General features: G+C 41.8%; 2 protein-coding genes across 5 annotated transcripts in view; one reads left to right on the top strand and one right to left on the bottom strand.

The window, feature by feature from the left end:
* Positions 1–6,388, bottom strand: part of LOC117411725 (dedicator of cytokinesis protein 5-like) — a 152,507-nt gene extending 146,119 nt beyond the window's left edge. For all 4 annotated transcript variants that reach the window (XR_009319807.1, XM_059013776.1, XM_059013778.1 and 1 more), the window contains exon 1: positions 6,205–6,388. Coding sequence is in view for 3 of the 4 variants with exons in the window: in XM_059013776.1 (XP_058869759.1) it covers positions 6,205–6,247 (43 nt within the window). In the remaining variant the exon portion in view is untranslated. The remainder of the gene's footprint in view (positions 1–6,204) is intronic.
* The window catches only part of LOC131720970 (matrix metalloproteinase-21-like), a 48,073-nt gene continuing 34,181 nt past the window's right edge, over positions 6,308–20,199 (top strand). The window contains exon 1 of the mRNA XM_059013570.1: positions 6,308–6,374. The gene's annotated coding sequence lies outside the window, so the exon portion shown is untranslated. The remainder of the gene's footprint in view (positions 6,375–20,199) is intronic.

Below are 20,199 nucleotides of genomic sequence, written 5' to 3'. Positions count from 1 at the left end.
AGAAGCCACTGCTGAAAATAAACCATATGATGTGCCGCATAGCTTTTGCAAAGAAACACTTAGGGAACACTGCACGCATGTGGTCTGATGAGACCAAAGAGGAACTTTCTGGTCTCAGTGCTAAGCGATATTTGTGGCATAAACCAAACACGGCACGTCACCCTGCTAACACCATCCCTACAGTAAAGCATGGTGGTGGCAGCATTATGTTTTGGGAATGCTTTACAGCAGCGGGGACAGGGAGGCTTGTGAAGATCGAGGGAAAGATGGATGGTACAAAGCACAGGCAGATCCTGGAGGAAAACCTGTTCCAGTCTGCCAGAGACCTGGGACTGGGGAGAAGATTCGCCTTTCAGCAGGACAATGATCCTAAGCAACAATGGAGTGGCTCAGCAAGAAGAAAATGAATGTCCTCGAGTGGCCTAGTCAAAGCCCAGACCTGAAGCCTATAGAAAATCTGTGGCAAGACTTGAAGACTGCAGTCCACAGACGATCCCCAGCCAACTTGAAAGAGCTTGAGCTATTCTGCCAAAAAGAATGGGCAAAAACTGCATGGCACCGATATAAGGAAAAATAACCACAATGGGCTATCGGCAGTTTGTGCTATTTTAGCCGATAACATACGCCGATATGCATGCTTGAATTTCTTCCATCACAGAACTTAATGTTTGGTTAGGTGCCCTTACTAATGACACAAGAACATTGAGACAGTAATGTTCCCAGTGCTGTGTAACGTGCGATCATCCTGCAGTAAATATGTCTCAAAAAAGCAGTGTTTGGACTTTGAAGCATTTTGAAGCAGGAATTGATTACTGTGCCGATTTCTGTTAAGTAACGAATTCAAGTTTGACTGAATTTTGTAACCGGATATTTTCATGATATCTTTTTGTTTTTGATTAAGTGAACAGTTTAAGTTGTGCTGTATTTTTACGCAGTGTATGCTTAACACATATGGGGCTGTGCGTTCTTGTACCTTTCTGTCCGTATGTATTAAATATTCTCACAAAGCATGAAACGCGGGAGTGCAGAAATAAAGGAGATATATTACATTATACCTAAAAGCCCTGGGAGCAGTCACATTGACGGCCACACAGAAAACAACTGTATTGTGATTATACAGGTATTCTACTTTATTATTTTTATTTACCAGCCCGCAATGTGTTTAGCTGTAATTAGATTAGTCTCTACTCTCTGCCTGAATGAATGACTGACAGTGTCTTTTCAAAGGTTGCCAGCTGTGCTGTTTTGGTCAGTCGATTAGCATCTGGACTAGTGAAAATAAATACCAGAGACCGTGGAGTTTTACAACGCAAGAAAATATGAAATTGATGTTTGGATCAGATGGCACGGAAGTATGCTGGCTCCTGACGGTGGCCTGTCAGGTGTTTTACAATGTATTGGACCTAGCAGCCATCAACCCCTGGGTACTATACAAAGAATGCACGGAGAAGAATTTACCAAGGAGAGAATATATTTTACAGTTAGCACAGGAACTTCGCAAGAAGCATTTGGAACAGAGGGAGACTGCCAAGCGTGTACCCACAGCTGAAGCTGGCAACCCCGCTGAGAGCCGCAAGAGATGTCAATGCCAGGTTGGCAAGTGCAATAAAAATAAAACTTCAAACAGCTGTGCCCTGTGCAGAAAGGTGGCGTGGAGAAGCACATTACCTGTATTGATTGTTAACAGCCTTAGACTCAAGGTAAAGGAATACCATTTTGTCCAAAAAAAAATCAAGACTTTTTTTTATAACTTCTTGTGCTGTGTGCTTCTGTAAAACGTTTTCATCTAAGTTTATTTATCTACGTTGTTCAGTTGCTTTTGCGCATCTGATAGATTGTTGTTGAAAAGTTAAAAATGTATTGCTATCGTTTCAGTTTTATAAATATGTATGTTGTAAACTGTCAATGTCTGTTCAGATGTTTATTTACATTTTCTTGTTTTGACTTGTAAAATAAATGTTAATATGTATATAATATGCTTCGGTTGTTCAGATGTTTATATAACGTACTCAATAAAAAATAAATAAATAATTACATCCGACTGTTTCTCCGTTCATTATACTATTTACAGTGTTTTGAATACAGCCGTCAGAAAGACTGCTGTGGGGCTTCCAGGTATGAGTATATCTCCGGTCCTTCTAGTGCTAAAATAAGAATTGAACTAACGTTGTTGTAGTTACAAGTAAACACTATCTGTTCATGTTTATGATATCTGTTCATTTTTTAACATTTATAACCACAGTTTAAATATATGCCCTGTGTCTTGTTCTAGTCGTTTACAATCGCTTACCTGCGCCCATCTATTATTATCAGTATCGGTCAACAGCATGAACAATACATAACAAACCCACGGCTCTATCACCAGTAGAATAACAATCTCAATAATAATCACAATAACAGGCAATTCAATATTACAGTGAGGGTCTCACCCTCACACCTTACAATACGTAACACGTTCAAATAGAACATTATCCCAGGAGTAAAGAATAAGTTGTGTAGGACTTACTTTATCCACTGAATTAGCTATAAAACAAAAGGATGCCAAATAGCAGTTCAAGTTCAATGTTGTTTTGTTTATTCCTGAAATAAATAGTACATAAAGCTGACAATGCATTTTATTATTTTTTTTCTATTCCTTGCCATTGCCGTTTCTTCACAGTAAACAGCAGCCATCGACACGTTTTCATAAAGTAATAACATGAGGTTTACTTGTGCTTTAATCTCACATAACACACGGAACTCCTTTTCATTTGCCACTGTTTAAAACTGTCGCGCACATTCTGGTGAGACGGTAAATAAGTGCAAGGTATTTTTGTCATTTGTAGCGAATACAAACCTCTGATTTTTGTATCCCTATACATGTCAAAATTTTTTTTTTTTAATATTCGGATATTTGTTCCAGCACTAACTAATGCACTAACTAACTAACTAACTATGCAGTGAGCACTCACATATCCGACCCTATACAATTTTGACTTCAATGAAGGTAAAACGAGTGTGACGCATATCTGATTATTTCATCTGATTTGATGTGACGTTTAGCAAATTAAGTCGATAGGATGTGCTTGATTTTCTTCTGCCTTAACAACTTTGTTTAGAAAATATTGAATGTAAAGTATGTCAGTGACGTGGTCTTGAAATCTAAATGCTATATCAATGTTGTATACAGTGCCTTTTTAAACATATGCTAGCAGTGTGTAACAGTGAAGTATATTAGAATAAACTATGATGGGCTACTGCTTTCTTTTCTCTGTTTGCTAGTGCAGAAAATGTGTTAAACAGCTGAATTGGGGTAAAACCTGTTTAGACTGCACTTAGATCTCTTGATCTACCACAATGCACTGGACTGACCTGACCCAAGCATCACATTACTGGACCCTCAGCTGATGCACTATCCTTGCACTACTGTATGTATATCTACATAGTACGCACAGAGAGCTCCCTCTGTATATCCACATAGTACACACAGAGAGCTCCCTCTGTATATCTACATAGTACACACAGAGAGCTCCCTCTGTATATCCACACAGTACACACAGAGAGCTCCCTCTGTATATCCACACAGTGCACACAGAGAGCTCCCTCTGTATATCCACACAGTACACACAGAGAGCTCCCTCTGTATATCCACATAGTACACACAGAGAGCTCCCTCTGTATATCCACACAGTACACACAGAGAGCTCCCTCTGTATATCCACATAGTACACACAGAGAGCTCCCTCTGTATATCCACACAGTACACACAGAGAGCTCCCTCTGTATATCCACACAGTACACACAGAGAGCTCCCTCTGTATATCCACACAGTACACACAGAGAGCTCCCTCTGTATATCCACACAGTACACACAGAGAGCTCCCTCTGTATATCCACACAGTACACACAGAGAGCTCCCTCTGTATATCTACATAGTACACACAGAGAGCTCCCTCTGTATATCCACACAGTACACACAGAGAGCTCCCTCTGTATATCCACACAGTACACACAGAGAGCTCCCTCTGTATATCCACACAGTACACACAGAGAGCTCCCTCTGTATATCCACACAGTACACACAGAGAGCTCCCTCTGTATATCTACATAGTACACACAGAGAGCTCCCTCTGTATATCCACACAGTACACACAGAGAGCTCCCTCTGTATATCCACACAGTACACACAGAGAGCTCCCTCTGTATATCCACACAGTACACACAGAGAGCTCCCTCTGTATATCCACACAGTACACACAGAGAGCTCCCTCTGTATATCCACATAGTACACACAGAGAGATCCCTCTGTATATCCACATAGTACACACAGCAAGCTGTCTCTGTATATCCACATAGTACACACAGCAAGCTGTCTCTATATCCACACAGGCTGGTATTTTCAACTAAACACAGTCCAAGTTACATTCCAATTGGATTAGCCTCCGTACACCCTGGGTTCTGTTACACCCAATACATAGCAAAAGGATTAATCTCAGTTAGAAGTGGTTCTTGCATCACGAACAAGGAAGAGGTTGTGTGCAAAACAGTGACCATGCACACCGCAAGCAAGCGTCTTAACCACCATGCAAACGGGCCGGGCTCCTCTGCATTCACAGTTAGAGACCATGCAAACGAGCCGGGCTCCTCTGCATTCACAGTTAGAGACCACGCAAACGAGCCGGGCTCCTCTGCATTCACAGTTAGAGACCATGCAAACGAGCCGGGCTCCTCTGCATTCACAGTTAGAGACCATGCAAACGAGCCGGGCTCCTCTGCATTCACAGTTAGAGACCATGCAAACGAGCCGGGCTCCTCTGCATTCACAGTTAGAGACCATGCAAACGAGCCGGGCTCCTCTGCATTCACAGTTAGAGACCATGCAAACGAGCCGGGCTCCTCTGCATTCACAGTTAGAGACCATGCAAACGAGCCGGGCTCCTCTGCATTCACAGTTAGAGACCATGCAAACGGGCCGGGCTCCTCTGCATTCACAGTTAGAGACCATGCAAACGAGCCGGGCTCCTCTGCATTCACAGTTAGAGATAATAAATAAATAAGCCTGGTAGCAAACATATTCTAAATAAAAACACTCAGAAATGACTGTAAGAAAGTGATATTTAAATATATATTTAACAGGTTATAGTGCTGTTCACTTAGCTCAGATCTGCTGTGACAGTATTAAAATAGTATTGTTCACTTAGCTCAGATCTGCTGTGACAGTATTAAAATACATGAAAAGGATCAGAGTTGTTTCTTTGTTTTATTTTACATTTTAATTTGTAAAAAAAATATATAGAAAAATTTGATATACTCTTTGCAGCAGAGGGTCTGAAAAAAGTGCATGGTTTGTATTCTTGAAGTATGTAACCTTGTATTGCCCGGTAATAAGGGCGTCTGCCAAGTGTGTAAAACCCACAGCACTACTTTGCAACAAATACTATCCCACACCAGGAAAAGATCACTTACTGTATTAAAAAAAACAAAAAAACAGACAATAAAGATAAATGTATACAATACTAGAACCTCAATCAAACGGAAAGGTACATGAACAGTACTGAGAACTCCGGGGATACCACGGTGTGCAAGCATAGGGTCAAGACAAGTACGACTTCTCAATAAACATTTAGGTATAAAAAGCAAACAGCTGACAGATAGCCCTGTAATTACCGTGAATCAGAAGAAAACGTGTTTGACCACAGTACAGTGCTACTAGATTGTAATCTCATGATTCAGAACATCTGCAAAATCACTGAAAATGATGACAGGCAGCACCTAGCTCTCGCACACTGTGGTGATCAGCTGTAATGTACAAAATCGCATTTAAAAATAATACTTATCAATACTAGATAAGGAAGAAATATCGGTATGGAAAACAGTACTGTGCAATCACCAGAGGTGCGCCGTGGAAAACTACCTGTACCAGACTGTTTTCCTTTATTTAAAAAAATATATATATCTGAAAAGTACATTTATTTTGATACCAGGTACTGACAAACACCGAATGACAGACGCAACCTTTCTAAACTAAGTGAAACTCCCTATCTTTTTTTTTAACATTAGAAATTGACAGAAAAAAAACCCTACGGGACTTGCCGCATACAGCCAGTAAACAAAACTTTGTCTCAAACTTTTCCCGAAGTTGGAGAGAGCAGGTTAAGCGGATCGTATTTCCACGATCAAAGTGTTTTGCTTGTTTACACCACACAAGAAAAACTTGTTACTCACCAACGCCATATTTTTCTTTCTTGGTCGGAATCCAGCGAGACATTTTTGTAAGAAACCTGATTTATAAAAAGCCGTGCACCGGCTGCCTCCCTCCTGTGTTTACCGCTCCGCCATGACAGTGACTCACGGGGGAGTGGTGAGGGAGGCACGCCAGCCCGGCCAGCAGAAAGGTTTGATGTGGAAACTGGGTTTCTCTTTTTTCTATTTAAATTAATGTAATATTTGGAACCGGTTTACATTCAAATGTAACATTAACCCAACTTCCCCTTTCTATCTTTGCTCTGAACTTCCCGTTCTTGGCAAACATTTGGTGAGTCTGCCGGATTAAAAACTGAAAACGTACAGGGAAAAGTTTTATGTTTTTGTGACAACCATTCCAGTGGTGTGTGGTAGAAATAGCTGTGTTTAATTGTTCATTTATATTTTGCAATATATACCAAAAGAAATTACATCAACTTTTTAAAAATGTGTTCTTCTTGGCAGCATTCACAGTACAAGTGTGCTCTGAAATGGGAAACACCAATACAGTAGATTTTACAGTAGTTCTAATTCTACATTATTACCAAAAAAAGTACTAACGCTGTGCCACAGAATAAGCACTCATGCTGTACCACAGAATAAGCTGCTATATTTCATCTTCTTCTCTAAAGGAAGTTGGCTCATGTCATCAATAGCAGATGATGAGCGCCCTCCATCACCCTTCTATAATATCATCTCGATACATCCCCATTTCCAGTAATCTGAATATATTGTATTATATTTTTCTTTCCCTTTTTGTTGTCCTTTCCCCTCCTTCAATACGCTATGTATTAATTTAATATCCACCTCTAATGCATTCAACTGATTTATTAACACCTCTCTTTGTTTTTTGAATTTACTACATTTCAAAATATAATGTTGTTCAGTTTCCAACCTTTGACAATCACCACATAATCCATCTACATGTTTCACTATACTAAAAAGATGCTGACTCAATGCCAATGTCCAATTCTCAATCTATTCATATAGTTTCTTCTGCCCTGTTCAATTCCTCCCTAATCTAACCTTTGGCTGTATATCATAATAAAACCTTCCCTTAGGATTGTGTTCCCATTGGTTTTACCATAATTCCATGATTTTTTGTTTAGTTATTGCATTTATTTCTGCCTGGCACAGAAGGAACACGGCTCACGCATAGCCCTTGGTACTAAAGTATCTCAGTGCGTAAGGTGCTTATTGCATGTAGCACACGGTGCCCAGCGCTACAGCGTCAGTGCACGGTGTGCGCGGTGCTCAGTACGCACGGTGCACTAGTGCACGAACGCACGGTGGTGCACGCAGTACACGGTACTCGGTGCGTACGGTGCTCGGTGCACACGGTGCTTGGTGCCCACTGCTACAGAGCTAGTGCAGGAACACACGGTGCTCGGTACGCACGGTCTGCACCCCTAACAGACTCAAAAGTTCCCGGCCTTCCCGGACTTCATGGAGGCGGTACGCTCCTCCTGGGAGAGTCCGGCCTCAGGTCCTAGCGTTCTAAAACAGGCCAGTCCCCTCGGCTCCGCTGGTAGACCTAAGGCATCGCCTACAGGACACACCAGCAGCAAACAACAGGGCCCACCCAGCAGGCAGAGGGAACACAGGACGTGGCCAGCCCACACACCAGCGTCCCAGGAGGTGTTTCCAAGGCCAACGCCCTAGACAGCCACCCCAAACTGCCCAGCCGCAACCTCAGCAGCCCAAGCAGGCTGTTTTCACACCGATGACCGGTAACCAAAATAATTTTCCTGGACTGTAAACCAGCATTAGATAATATGTGGACAGCAATGCTACGGATTGAGTGTTTCGTGTAACGTACTGAAAGCCCAGCTTGCTCTGAAATGTGAGGCATCGTTTCCGAGGTAATTAACACCAATAGGTACTTTTGTAAATATTTTTTAAAACTGCTGACAGAATCACCAGACTGGGCAAACATGAAACCACGAGTACTTTCATGGTTGATCTCATTGACATCTTTGGCTTTTGTTTGCGCATTAAAAAACAGGGTCACAAATTCCAGACCATGTTCATCTGTATTGATGACAAACGACTTCTGTGTCAGGTTGCGCAGTCCCTCCCGTCCGCGGAGAGCAAAATAGAGTGGTATGTCGAACCAGGCCTTGTTTAAAAGCCCAACCGCTGTGTCAGCAGAGAGAGCAGGAAAGATTTGAATTTTGTTTAAATCTGTTTCTGAAATCAGAGGGTGGTGGTTATGCTTCACTCTCATTCAGAAATTATTCAAATGGCAATCCTTGTGGAGTGCAGAATGCACCCTATAGCCTGGAGATCGCAGGTTCGAATCCAGGCTATGTCATTGCCGACCGTGACCGGGAGTTCCCAGAGGGTGGCGCACAATTGGCCGAGAACCGCCCGGATAGAGAGGGCTTAGATCGGCAGGGGAATCCACGGTTCACCGCGCACCAGTGACCCCTGTGGCTGATAGGGTGCCTGAGGGTCTGCAGTGGAGCCATTCAGATCTGTGTTGTCCTCCGGCACTATAGGTCTGGAGGCTTCACTGCGGATCCGCAGTGTGAAAAAAGATGGCTTGGCAGGAGCATGTTTCAGAGGACGCGTGTGTCAGCCACCGTTTCCCGAGTCACCGGGGGGTTGCAGTGATGAACTGGGATTAATAATAACACAATTGGCAATTCTAAATTGGGGAGAAAAATGGGGTAAAAATCATTGGCAACGAATAAATTTAAACATAAAAAAAAATTACAATCCTCCTAAAAGGTCAAAATTAACTTGTGGAAAGTCACTCATTTTTTATTATTATTATTAAGGCATAGTAATATTAATAGATCAGGTAAGTCTATGATGGTCATAGCCGTGCGGTGAGGCAATTATTACTGCACTGACATGTGACCTTGTTCAGCCAATCACAGCACTTAATTTATCCAAGCCATTTTATAATATAATATTTGATAACCCTCTGTAACAGGGGAGATCTGTGCTGACTGTTTGACCCGTAAGATCTGCCTGTCAATCATGCCAATGACACAGAGAGGTGGGATGAGGGTGTGTGGTCTCTGCCTCTCTCTGAATGGTTGGGAGGCAGGCCTTGGGGGATTGCTGGGCCTATAAAATAACGCTCTGTTGTTCCCTCAGGTCGGCCCCTATAGGACGAAAAACGAGCGAGCGGAAGCTCTATTGCCGGACCGAGAACGGCCAGAGAATGAAAAACAAAACAAAATAAAATAAAATAAATATAAGGGTACCAGAGAAACCATGGGCAGGCCCAAAAGCATAGACCGTAGTCTGAGGGAACGGTGAAGTGTAGGACAGAGACCTGGACCGTGCGGGTAGCGACGGTCGGGGAAAAGCTGCAGAGTACAGCACCTTTATTTTGTAGTTTTGTTAGCAGTGTTTTGTTTTCACTTTTTCTTTGTGCCTTTTGTTTTCATTATTATCTTGAGCACTTGTATGTGCACTGGACTGTACCGTATTGGTAACCCTGTGGTCCTGATTACTGTTGGCAGTACTCAGGCCATGGACAACAGCACCCTCTGCAGGTAAAAATTAATCAGTGCAACCTGAGCAGCGTTACAAATAAAGTTTTGTCTCCTGTGTGTCAGTGAATTGCCCACCATCCTTCCACACCCTTAATTACACTATCTCCATTCCCTTTTTGCATATTTATGCAGGAATGCCCATAATTACATATTCATCTAAAGATGAACCGCAAAGAAAAGCTGCTGCAAAGCATTCCCTAAAAAGTTGCTAATAGCATTGCGTGTGTTTAGTACATTTCACCCGAGACTTCTGACTCATTTGCAACTGGTTTGCGACTATTGCGACACCCGCAACACTTTAGTACATCTACCCATGAGTGTTTTTGCTGCTGTATCTATAATTCTGATAAGAAATGCTTACATTTACAACCCCTCTCTGACCTTTCTCCTGGGAGACTGACAATTTTATAGCACATATCTACCCACTAGTGGTGTCAAAGATGTTAAGATAAATAATGTTCCATATAAACTGTATTAGCCACAGTGTACAGATAACAAGATCATGTGTAAGCTTGCAGTAAAACCTGTTATTCAATGGGCGCGCTAGAAAAAAAAAATGATAAATTATGAAGGAAGTTAACATCCTCTCAGCCACACCAGCTCAAAGGTGAAAGTCTCTATCTCACCTCCCCAGGATTGTTAACTCCTCCTCTCACTGCAGGGATTGCACCGTGTAACAATTTTTTTTTTTTTTTTGGGTTCCTGGGTAGTAAGTGTTATTTCCTAATTGCTTATGCCTCAAAAGTATAGAAAATGGCTATTATTCCCCACAAACTTTGCTTTTGTCACCAGGACATTGATATTTTGAAATTTACCTATTTCCAATGAGAAAACGGGCTTATTTGTGTCTTTTCGTTCACATAAAGTCAGAAAAAAACAACATATGAATCCAAATTAACATGTATTTATACTAAAGTAATACAAAAATGACTACAAAAGATTTAGAAGTGAGTAGTTTTTCGAGATTTACGATTATACTGTAAATCACTTTCACGAATCAGCCCCCAAATGTAGTCTCCCATCATTGTTAACTCCTCCTCTCACTGCAGGGATTGTTAACTCCTCCTCTCACTGCAGGGATTGTTAACTCCTCCTCTCACTGCAGGGATTGTTAACTCCTCTCACTGCAGGGATTGTTAACTCCTCTCACTGCAGGGATTGTTAACTCCTCCTCTCACTGCAGGGATTGTTAACTCCTCTCACTGCAGGGATTGTTAACTCCTCCTCTCACTGCAGGGATTGTTAACTCCTCTCACTGCAGGGATTGTTAACTCCTCTCACTGCAGGGATTGTTAACTCCTCTCACTGCAGGGATTGTTAACTCCTCCTCTCACTGCAGGGATTGTTAACTCCTCCTCTCACTGCAGGGATTGTTAACTCCTCCTCTCACTGCAGGGATTGTTAACTCCTCCTCTCACTGCAGGGATTGTTAACTCCTCCTCTCACTGCAGGGATTGTTAACTCCTCCTCTCACTGCAGGGATTGTTAACTCCTCCTCTCACTGCAGGGATTGTTAACTCCTCTCACTGCAGGGATTGTTAACTCCTCCTCTCACTGCAGGGATTGTTAACTCCTCCTCTCACTGCAGGGATTGTTAACTCCTCCTCTCACTGCAGGGATTGTTAACTCCTCTCACTGCAGGGATTGTTAACTCCTCTCACTGCAGGGATTGTTAACTCCTCTCACTGCAGGGATTGTTAACTCCTCCTCTCACTGCAGGGATTGTTAACTCCTCTCACTGCAGGGATTGTTAACTCCTCCTCTCACTGCAGGGATTGTTAACTCCTCTCACTGCAGGGATTGTTAACTCCTCCTCTCACTGCAGGGATTGTTAACTCCTCTCACTGCAGGGATTGTTAACTCCTCCTCTCACTGCAGGGATTGTTAACTCCTCCTCTCACTGCAGGGATTGTTAACTCCTCCTCTCACTGCAGGGATTGTTAACTCCTCCTCTCACTGCAGGGATTGTTAACTCCTCTCACTGCAGGGATTGTTAACTCCTCCTCTCACTGCAGGGATTGTTAACTCCTCCTCTCACTGCAGGGATTGTTAACTCCTCCTCTCACTGCAGGGATTGTTAACTCCTCTCACTGCAGGGATTGTTAACTCCTCTCACTGCAGGGATTGTTAACTCCTCTCACTGCAGGGATTGTTAACTCCTCTCACTGCAGGGATTGTTAACTCCTCTCACTGCAGGGATTGTTAACTCCTCTCACTGCAGGGATTGTTAACTCCTCCTCTCACTGCAGGGATTGTTAACTCCTCCTCTCACTGCAGGGATTGTTAACTCCTCCTCTCACTGCAGGGATTGTTAACTCCTCTCACTGCAGGGATTGTTAACTCCTCCTCTCACTGCAGGGATTGTTAACTCCTCTCACTGCAGGGATTGTTAACTCCTCCTCTCACTGCAGGGATTGTTAACTCCTCTCACTGCAGGGATTGTTAACTCCTCCTCTCACTGCAGGGATTGTTAACTCCTCCTCTCACTGCAGGGATTGTTAACTCCTCTCACTGCAGGGATTGTTAACTCCTCTCACTGCAGGGATTGTTAACTCCTCCTCTCACTGCAGGGATTGTTAACTCCTCCTCTCACTGCAGGGATTGTTAACTCCTCCTCTCACTGCAGGGATTGTTAACTCCTCTCACTGCAGGCAGGCAGAATGTGTGCAGTGAGGAGCACAATAAGAAATAGGTACAGCAACTCACTTTATCTGAACGTTTGCTTTTAAAGTCTTTTTAAATCACTAAATGGAATCCTCTCTGGTGTTTTACATATTTTTCATAACCATGGTTCTCAAATTTTAATGATGCCTGTTTAGACCCCATCGTCTGCTTTGAATCATGTGGTTAACAAGGCTATGATGAATTTTTCCTTTAAGATTTACGATTCTCAACTCCACAAATGAGCAATCTCTGAATAATGTAATATGATTTACCATACCTCTCTGGGCTCTATAGTGTTGCCTATGTTTGACCATGCTCTCACTATGTTCTTTGTTTTCCTATGATTTTACTAGACACTTTTATAAGGGCTATCCCATTTAGAACATAAGAAGAAAGAACACAAGAAAAGTTGCAAACAAGAGGAGGCCATTCAGACCATCTTGCTCGTTTGGTTGTTAGTAGCTTATTGATCCCAGAATTTCATCAAGCAGCATCTTGAAGGATCCCAGGGTGTCAGCTTCAACAACATTACTGGGAAGTTGGTTCCAGTCTCCCATGATGCTCTGTGTAAAAAAGTGCCTCATATTTTCTGTTCTGAATGCCCCATTATCTGATCTCCATTTGTGACCCCTGGTCCTGGTTTCTTTTTTCAGGTTGAAAAAGTCCCCTGGGTCGACATTGTCTATACCTTTTAGGATTTTGAATGTTTGAATCAGATCGCCGCATAGTCTTCTTTGTTCAAGACTGAATAGATTCAATTCTTTTAGCCTGTCTGCAGGAATAAATCTGGTCGCTCTTCTTTGCACTCTTTCTAGAGCAGCAATATCCTTTTTGTAGTGAGGTGACCAGAACTGAACACAATATTCTAGATGAGGTCTTATTAATGCATTATAGGGCGGCAGTGTGGAGTAGTTGTTAGGGCTCTGGACTCCTGACCGGAGGGTTTTGGGTTCAATTCCCAATGGGGGACACTGCTGCTATACCCTTGAGCAAGGTACTTTACCTAAATTGCTCCAGTAAAAACCCAACTGTATAAATGGGTAATTGTATGTAAAAAATAATGTGTAAAAAAAAAAAAATAATAATGTGATATCTTGTAACAATTGTAAGTCGCCCTGGATAAGGGTGTCTGCTAAGAAATAAATAATAATAATAATAATAATTGTAAAGTTTTAACATTATTTCCCTTGATTTAAATTCAACACTTTTCACTATATATTTGAGCATTTAGTTGGCCATTTTTATGGTCTCCCCAGAATCTTCCATATGGTATTTATAATGGGCATTTTTATTGCCTGCGTGCAGACCTTACACTTTTCTATATTAAATGTAATTTGCCTGCTCAGTGTCTGCTCAGTTCTGAATGCTGTCTAGATCATTTTGAATGGCCTTTGCTGCTGCAGCGGTGTTTGCCACTCTTCCTATTTTTGTAGTCTGCAAATTTAACAAGTTTGCTTACTATACCAGAATCTAAGTCATTAATGTAGATTAGGAATAGCAGAGGACCTAATACTGATCCCTGTGGTACACCACTGGATAACTCACTCCATAATCCATGTGCATGCATTTCCTTGAATCCCTACTGTATTCAGTTTGAGAATTAATCTTTTATGCAGAACTTTGTCAAAAGCTTTTTGGAAATCTAAATAAACCATGTCATATGCTTTGCAATTATCCATTGTCGATGTTGCATCCTCAAAAAAATCAAGCAGGTTAGTTAGACACGGTCTCTCTTTCCTAAACCATTCTGACTGTCTCCAAGGATACTGTTACCATATAGGTAATTTTCCATTTTGGATCTTATTATAGTTTTCATAAGTTTACATATAATAGAAGTCAGGCTTATTGGTCTGTAGTTACCTAGTTCGGTTTTACCTTTTTGTGGATCGGTATTACATTTGCAATTCTCTAGTCTGTCGGTACAACCCCTGTGTCAAGAGACTGTTGCATGATCTTGGTTAGCGGCTTGTAAATAACGTCTTTCATTTCTTTGAGTACTATTGGGAGGATCTCATCCGGGCCAGGGGATTTGTTTATTTTAAAAGCTCCTAGTCCCTTTAACACTTCTGCCTCTGTTATGCTAAAGTTATTTAAAACTGGATAGGAACAGGTCGACATGTGGGGCATGTTGTCTGTATCCTCCTTTGTAAAAATTTGTGAAAAGTAATCATTTAATATATTTGCTATGTTTTTCTCTTCATCTATGATGTTGCCATTTGTATCTCTTAGACATTTCACTTCCTCCTTGAATGTTTTTCTGCTTTTATAATATTAGAAAAACTTTTTGGAATTGGTTTTAGCCCCATTGGCAATGTTCATTTCTATCTCTCTCTTGGCCTTTCTAACTTGCTTTTTGACTTGCGCTTGATCTAGTTTACCATTTTGGCTATTCTTTTAGATTTAGATTTGTCTACTTATGGGATGTAATTCTTTTGCGCCTCTAGTACTATATTTTTTTTAAAATAGCCATCCTTTCTCTGTGGATTTTTTCTCTATTTTACTCCAATCTACTTCTGTTTGTCAAATTACATTTAATGTCATGGCAAATTACATTTAATAGAGAAAAGTGTAAAGTATTGCATGCAGGCAATACAAAAGTGCATTATAAATACCATATGGATGATATTGAAATCGAAGAAGAAATCTATGAAAAAGATCTAGGAGTTTATGTTGACTCAGAAATGTCTTCATCTAGACAATGTGGGGAAGCGATAAAATAAGCCAACACAATGCTCGGATATATTGTGAAATGTGTTGAATTTAAATCAGGGGAAGTAATGTTAAAACTTTACAATGCATTAGTAAGACTTCATCTAGAATATTGTCTTCAGTTCTGGTCACCTCGCTACAAAAAGGATATTGCTGCGCTAGAAAAGAATGACCAGAATTACACGTCATATGCAGACAGGCTAAAAGAATTGAATCTATTCAGTCTTGAACAAAGAAGACTACGCAGCAATTCAAGCATTCAACATTCTAAAAGGTATTGTCAATATCGACCCAAGGGACTTTTTCAACCTGAAAAAAGAAACAAGGACCAGGGGTCTCAAGTGGAGATTAGATAAAGGGACATTCAGAACAGAAAATAGGAGGCACTTTTTTTACACAGAGAATTGTGATGGTTTGGAACCATCTCCCCAGTAATGTTGTTGGAGCTGACACCCTGGGATCCTTCAAGAAGCTGCTTGATGAGATTCTGGGATCAATAAGCTACTAACAACCAAACAAGCAAGATGGGCCGATTGGCTTCCTCTCGTTTGTAATGTTCTTATGTTATGTTCTTATGTCTGTTCCACTCCTTCATAGTTTGCCTTTTTAAAATTGTAAACCTTAGCTTTAGTTGTTACTTTTGTGGTTTTAAAAAGCACTTCAAATGAGACCATGTTGTGATCTGAGTTTGCCAATGGTTCTCTGACCTCTGTTTTACTTATTCTGTCTTCGTTATTTGAAAAGACTAAATCAAGGCATGCTCCCTCTAGATGGTGCCTTGACAAACTGCGTTAGGAAGCAGCCATTTCTACCATTTCAATTTTGGCTGTGGTGCTCCTCACCGGGTTGAAGTCCCCCATTAGTATGGCTTCTCCATTGCTACACGCATTCCTAATGTCATTGTATAACAGATTGTTTTGCTCTGTATCTGAATTTGGCCGTGTGACAGGATGGACGTAGTGGTGATGTCAGGCCAGAGCAGGAAGACAACACTGACACCAGGTACTGCAGTGCAAAAGACGCAGCGAGCGCCATTTATTTTTAAATAACAAAAGTTGAAATAAATATTTAAACAGAAAAAAGACTTGCTCACAGAGCAAAAATAAAACACTTAAACAAAATAATCACAAACCCAAAATACAAACAATACAGTTCAGGCTGGGCAATTGCCTTCACTGATCCTGTATTTTTTTAATCTTTTCTCGCTCTCGCTCCTCTGTACACCCACCACTGCAGGCTGCAGGCTTTTATTTAGTGTGGCCGAGGGGTTAACTATCAATTATCTCATTACCCCTCGGCCACAATCTGCAGAGGATGAGTACCCAGTCTCACCTCTGCCAGAACACATTTTCAATAAAATCAAAACAATAACAAAACATGCGGCGCTTCGCCGTCATATATAAATACATACATACATAAATCATAACAAACAAATACAAAACAATAACCTGCACAGGAGCGGAGGGGGAGACCCTGTTCTAAAAATAAATAAACAAATACATGTACAGGGCTCCTTGCCCTGTTATAGGCGGTCTATAGCATACCTCTATTATTGACTAAGAGCAGTTAAACTTATAGTAAAGATATTTGCTGTAAGAGTACATTCCATTTTGAGCAAGCAGTAAGTACAATAAATGGACAAGAACGATTTCAAATAATTGCAATTACAAAGACATGTGAATACTGTTACCTTTAAGAGTAAAATCAAGTACAAGATACAAAGAATACAGTTATAATTTAGTAGTAGTAGAATACAGCAAAGTGTGGAGCAGTTAAGTGCAAGTACAAGATGATGCAAGTACTGATACAATTGAGTGCCATATAGTTGAGGGTTGTGAGGTTTACAGATGCTATCTGAACAGGTGTTTTCTTGAGGAGGTGCTGGAAGGTGGTTAGATGCTGAGCAGTCCTGATATCCATGGGTAGGTCGTTCCACCACTCAGGGGCAAGGATGAAGGAGAAGCGGGCTCTGGAAGCGGGGGAGCGGAGGGGGGGTACAGCTAATCTGCTTCTGGTGGAGCGGAGGGGAGAGAGGGGGAGTGAGGAGAAATAATAGTCTGGAGGTAGGAGGGAGCAGAAAAGTCAAGACAGCAATAGAACAGTGAGGAGAAATAATAGTCTGGAGGTAGGAGGGAGCAAAAAAGTCAAGACAGCAATAGAACAGTGAGGAGAAATAATAGTCTGGAGGTAGGAGGGAGCAGAAAGGTTGAGACAGCGATAGGCTAGTACAATTGGATGCGAGTGGCAATATGGAGCCAGTGGAGGGAGCAGAGCAGCAAAGTAGCATGGGAGAAACGAGGAAGGGAAAAGACAAGGTGAGCAAAAGAGTTTTGGACGAGCTGGAGAGGACGGATAGCGGAAGCAGGGAGGCCGGGCAGGAGGGAGTTGCGGAAGTCAAGTCGGGATAGTACCAGGGCCTGAACTAGGAGCTGTGTGGAATAGTTGGTGAGGAAGGGGCAAATTCTGCGTATGTTGCTCAGGAAGAAGTGACAGGAGCGTACCAGAGTAGAGATGTGCTAAGAATAGGAGAGGGAGGGGTCGAGGGTGACACTGAGGTTCTGGGTGGATGAGGAGGGAGAGAGGGTGGTGGATTCAAGAATAATAGAGATAAAGAGATCAGTGATGGAGAGGAAGAAAAGGAGGTCTGATATGGAGAGGCTGAGTTTAAGATGATGTGAGTGCATCCAGGAGGAGATGGCCGAGAGACAGGTAGCGATATGGGAGGAGATGTGCAAGTCAGAGCGGGGAAAAGAGAGAAAGAGCTTGGCATCATCAGCATAGAAATGATACGAGAAGCCATTGGAGGAGATGAGGGGACCCAGGGAACGGTGTAGAGAGAAAACAGGAGGGGTCCCAGGACTGAGCCTTAGGGGACACCTGTAGAAAGAGAGTGAGAGGCAGAGGGTGAGCAGCAGCCTGGAAAAGGTGAGTGGGGAGGGGTTACAGAGCACACATATGGTAGGTTTGTGGCCCTGGAGTAGGGTGCAAAGATCAGAGTCCAAGAGGGGTGAGAAGAAGGAGAAGGAGGGTAGATTAGTAGGGTTTGCAGAGGGTGATGGGTAGTTATCATCATAACTTACATTCAAATGGTTTATTCAATCTTTTCAAAAGTGACTTGTCATCACGAGAGTGTCTTGAGGCACACTGTTTGGTTTATTCAAACTTTCCAGAACTGCCATCATTTACCATTGCCTCGTTTTGTATTCTGATTTCCACGAGTGCACCTCATCGCTACAAAATGGCATGGAAACAAATGGCCGCTGTTTCTCTTGCTACAAAAAGTTGGAAAAAGTCACAGAGCAATTTGGTGTTTCCCATTCTGGTGAGTTGCTTCACCATTCTGTTAAATAATTTTGTCCATGTCTTGAATATTGCTCCTGTACATGTATTCATAATTAATATAGAGCTGCTGCTGCATTTTTTAACATGTGTAGGGGTGCTGTGTTAAGTTAGTTTATTAACATTAGTTTGTCTGTTACTTTATTATTATAGTTTATTAACATACACTTGCATATTGCTTTTCTCTTACTTATTCTGTTCATTTCATATCATGATGCACATGCGTCGTGACAAGTAATACATATTTATTTATTTATTGATCGATTCATATTGTGTCTGGTGGTCAACTCCATCTTAAGCCCTTTTCACACAAGCATGCTCTACCCGGATTGGAACCTACCCGGGTCAGGTCTGTGTCATGCGGGTCGATTTCACACTGCTTTTGATGAAGCAGGGTTGACCTGGGTGACAGACACAAGTAACTATGCTCGTGTCAATGCCCTGGAAGCAGCTTGTTACGGACGCTTCCATCCAAGCTTCCCTGGATTGAACCGTTGATTACAGCAAATGTTTCTACATCCCTGCTGCAATCTGGCTCATGGTGTGTCTCAATCAACAAAAAATATGTCTAAACAGAATAAACAGAAATGTTCCTTGAGGAAGTGTAACATTCATGCAGACGTGGCTGTTTGTTATTTCGTTGGCTTATGAACGGCCGTCATGCATTTTGTCTCGCTCGACCCAGGTCGAAGCGTGTCAACCCACATGCTGTCTTCCACAATGAAATCCCTACGGTCATGGGCACATTCTTCTGGGATTTTTGTGTATATGCATTTTTGTACATTTTGCCATAATGCTGTTTTAAATCCTCCGTGTCTTAACTGTAATACAGCTTTAAATCCCTCTAACAAGTCTCCATCCTGATTGTAATCTCGTTTTTAATCTCACAAGCAGAGTCTCCAATAGAAATGTAGAAATGTGCTGTCACTCAGTAGTTGGGGCAGGTTTAAAGTATTCACAACTAATCAAAGATAGATGCAAGTCAGGAAGGCGGGACATTGCCCAGCAGCACTGGGAAATGTATTTGTTATTATTTGTGTAGTAGGTTCTGTTTTTTTAAATGTGAAAAGGGTAAAGTCAACGTGAATGTATTAACCATTTCCACGGTTTTTCCGGTGTGTTCCGTGTTTATTGGCTACCGGGTTTTATCGGTTAAAACCGAAAATCAGAAGCCCTAATTATAAACTTAGAAAAGAAACATTGCATCATTTGGTGCTGGACTGCACAGTCAGATTTACATTGATTATAGGCAGACAAGACTTATAAATCATGCCACAATTTTAAAAGGGATTTGGTCGAGACCCAAAAATACTGCTGAATTGTACAGAATGCCAGTTGGTAGAGAGGCTGGATTATTATTATTATTATTTATTTCTTAGCAGACGCCCTTATCCAGGGCGACTTACAAATGTTACAAGATATCACATTATTTTAACATACAAGTACCTTGCTCAAGGGTACAGCAGCAGTGTCCCCCACCTGGGACTGAACCCACGACCCTCCGGTCAAGAGTCCAGAGCCCTAACCACTACTCCACACTGCTGCCCATTAGACAGGATTAGACAGGCTTTACTATACATGACTATCTGACTCTCCAACACCAGCATGGCCATAGCATCACATTGGAAATTAGCCTTCATCGTCCTTCAGTGAGATACCATTAAAATGATATTACCATTGCATTACCCCAAATAAAGCTCTACCAGGACCATATGCAAACCAGTATATCAACACCAACAACACACTGGATTTA

The sequence above is a fragment of the Acipenser ruthenus genome, chromosome 46 (genome assembly GCF_902713425.1).
Source record: "Acipenser ruthenus chromosome 46, fAciRut3.2 maternal haplotype, whole genome shotgun sequence".
NCBI classification, from domain to species: Eukaryota; Metazoa; Chordata; class Actinopteri; order Acipenseriformes; family Acipenseridae; genus Acipenser; species Acipenser ruthenus.
The sequence above is the reverse complement of the archived record's forward strand: the minus strand, read 5'-3'. Positions and strand labels throughout refer to the sequence as shown.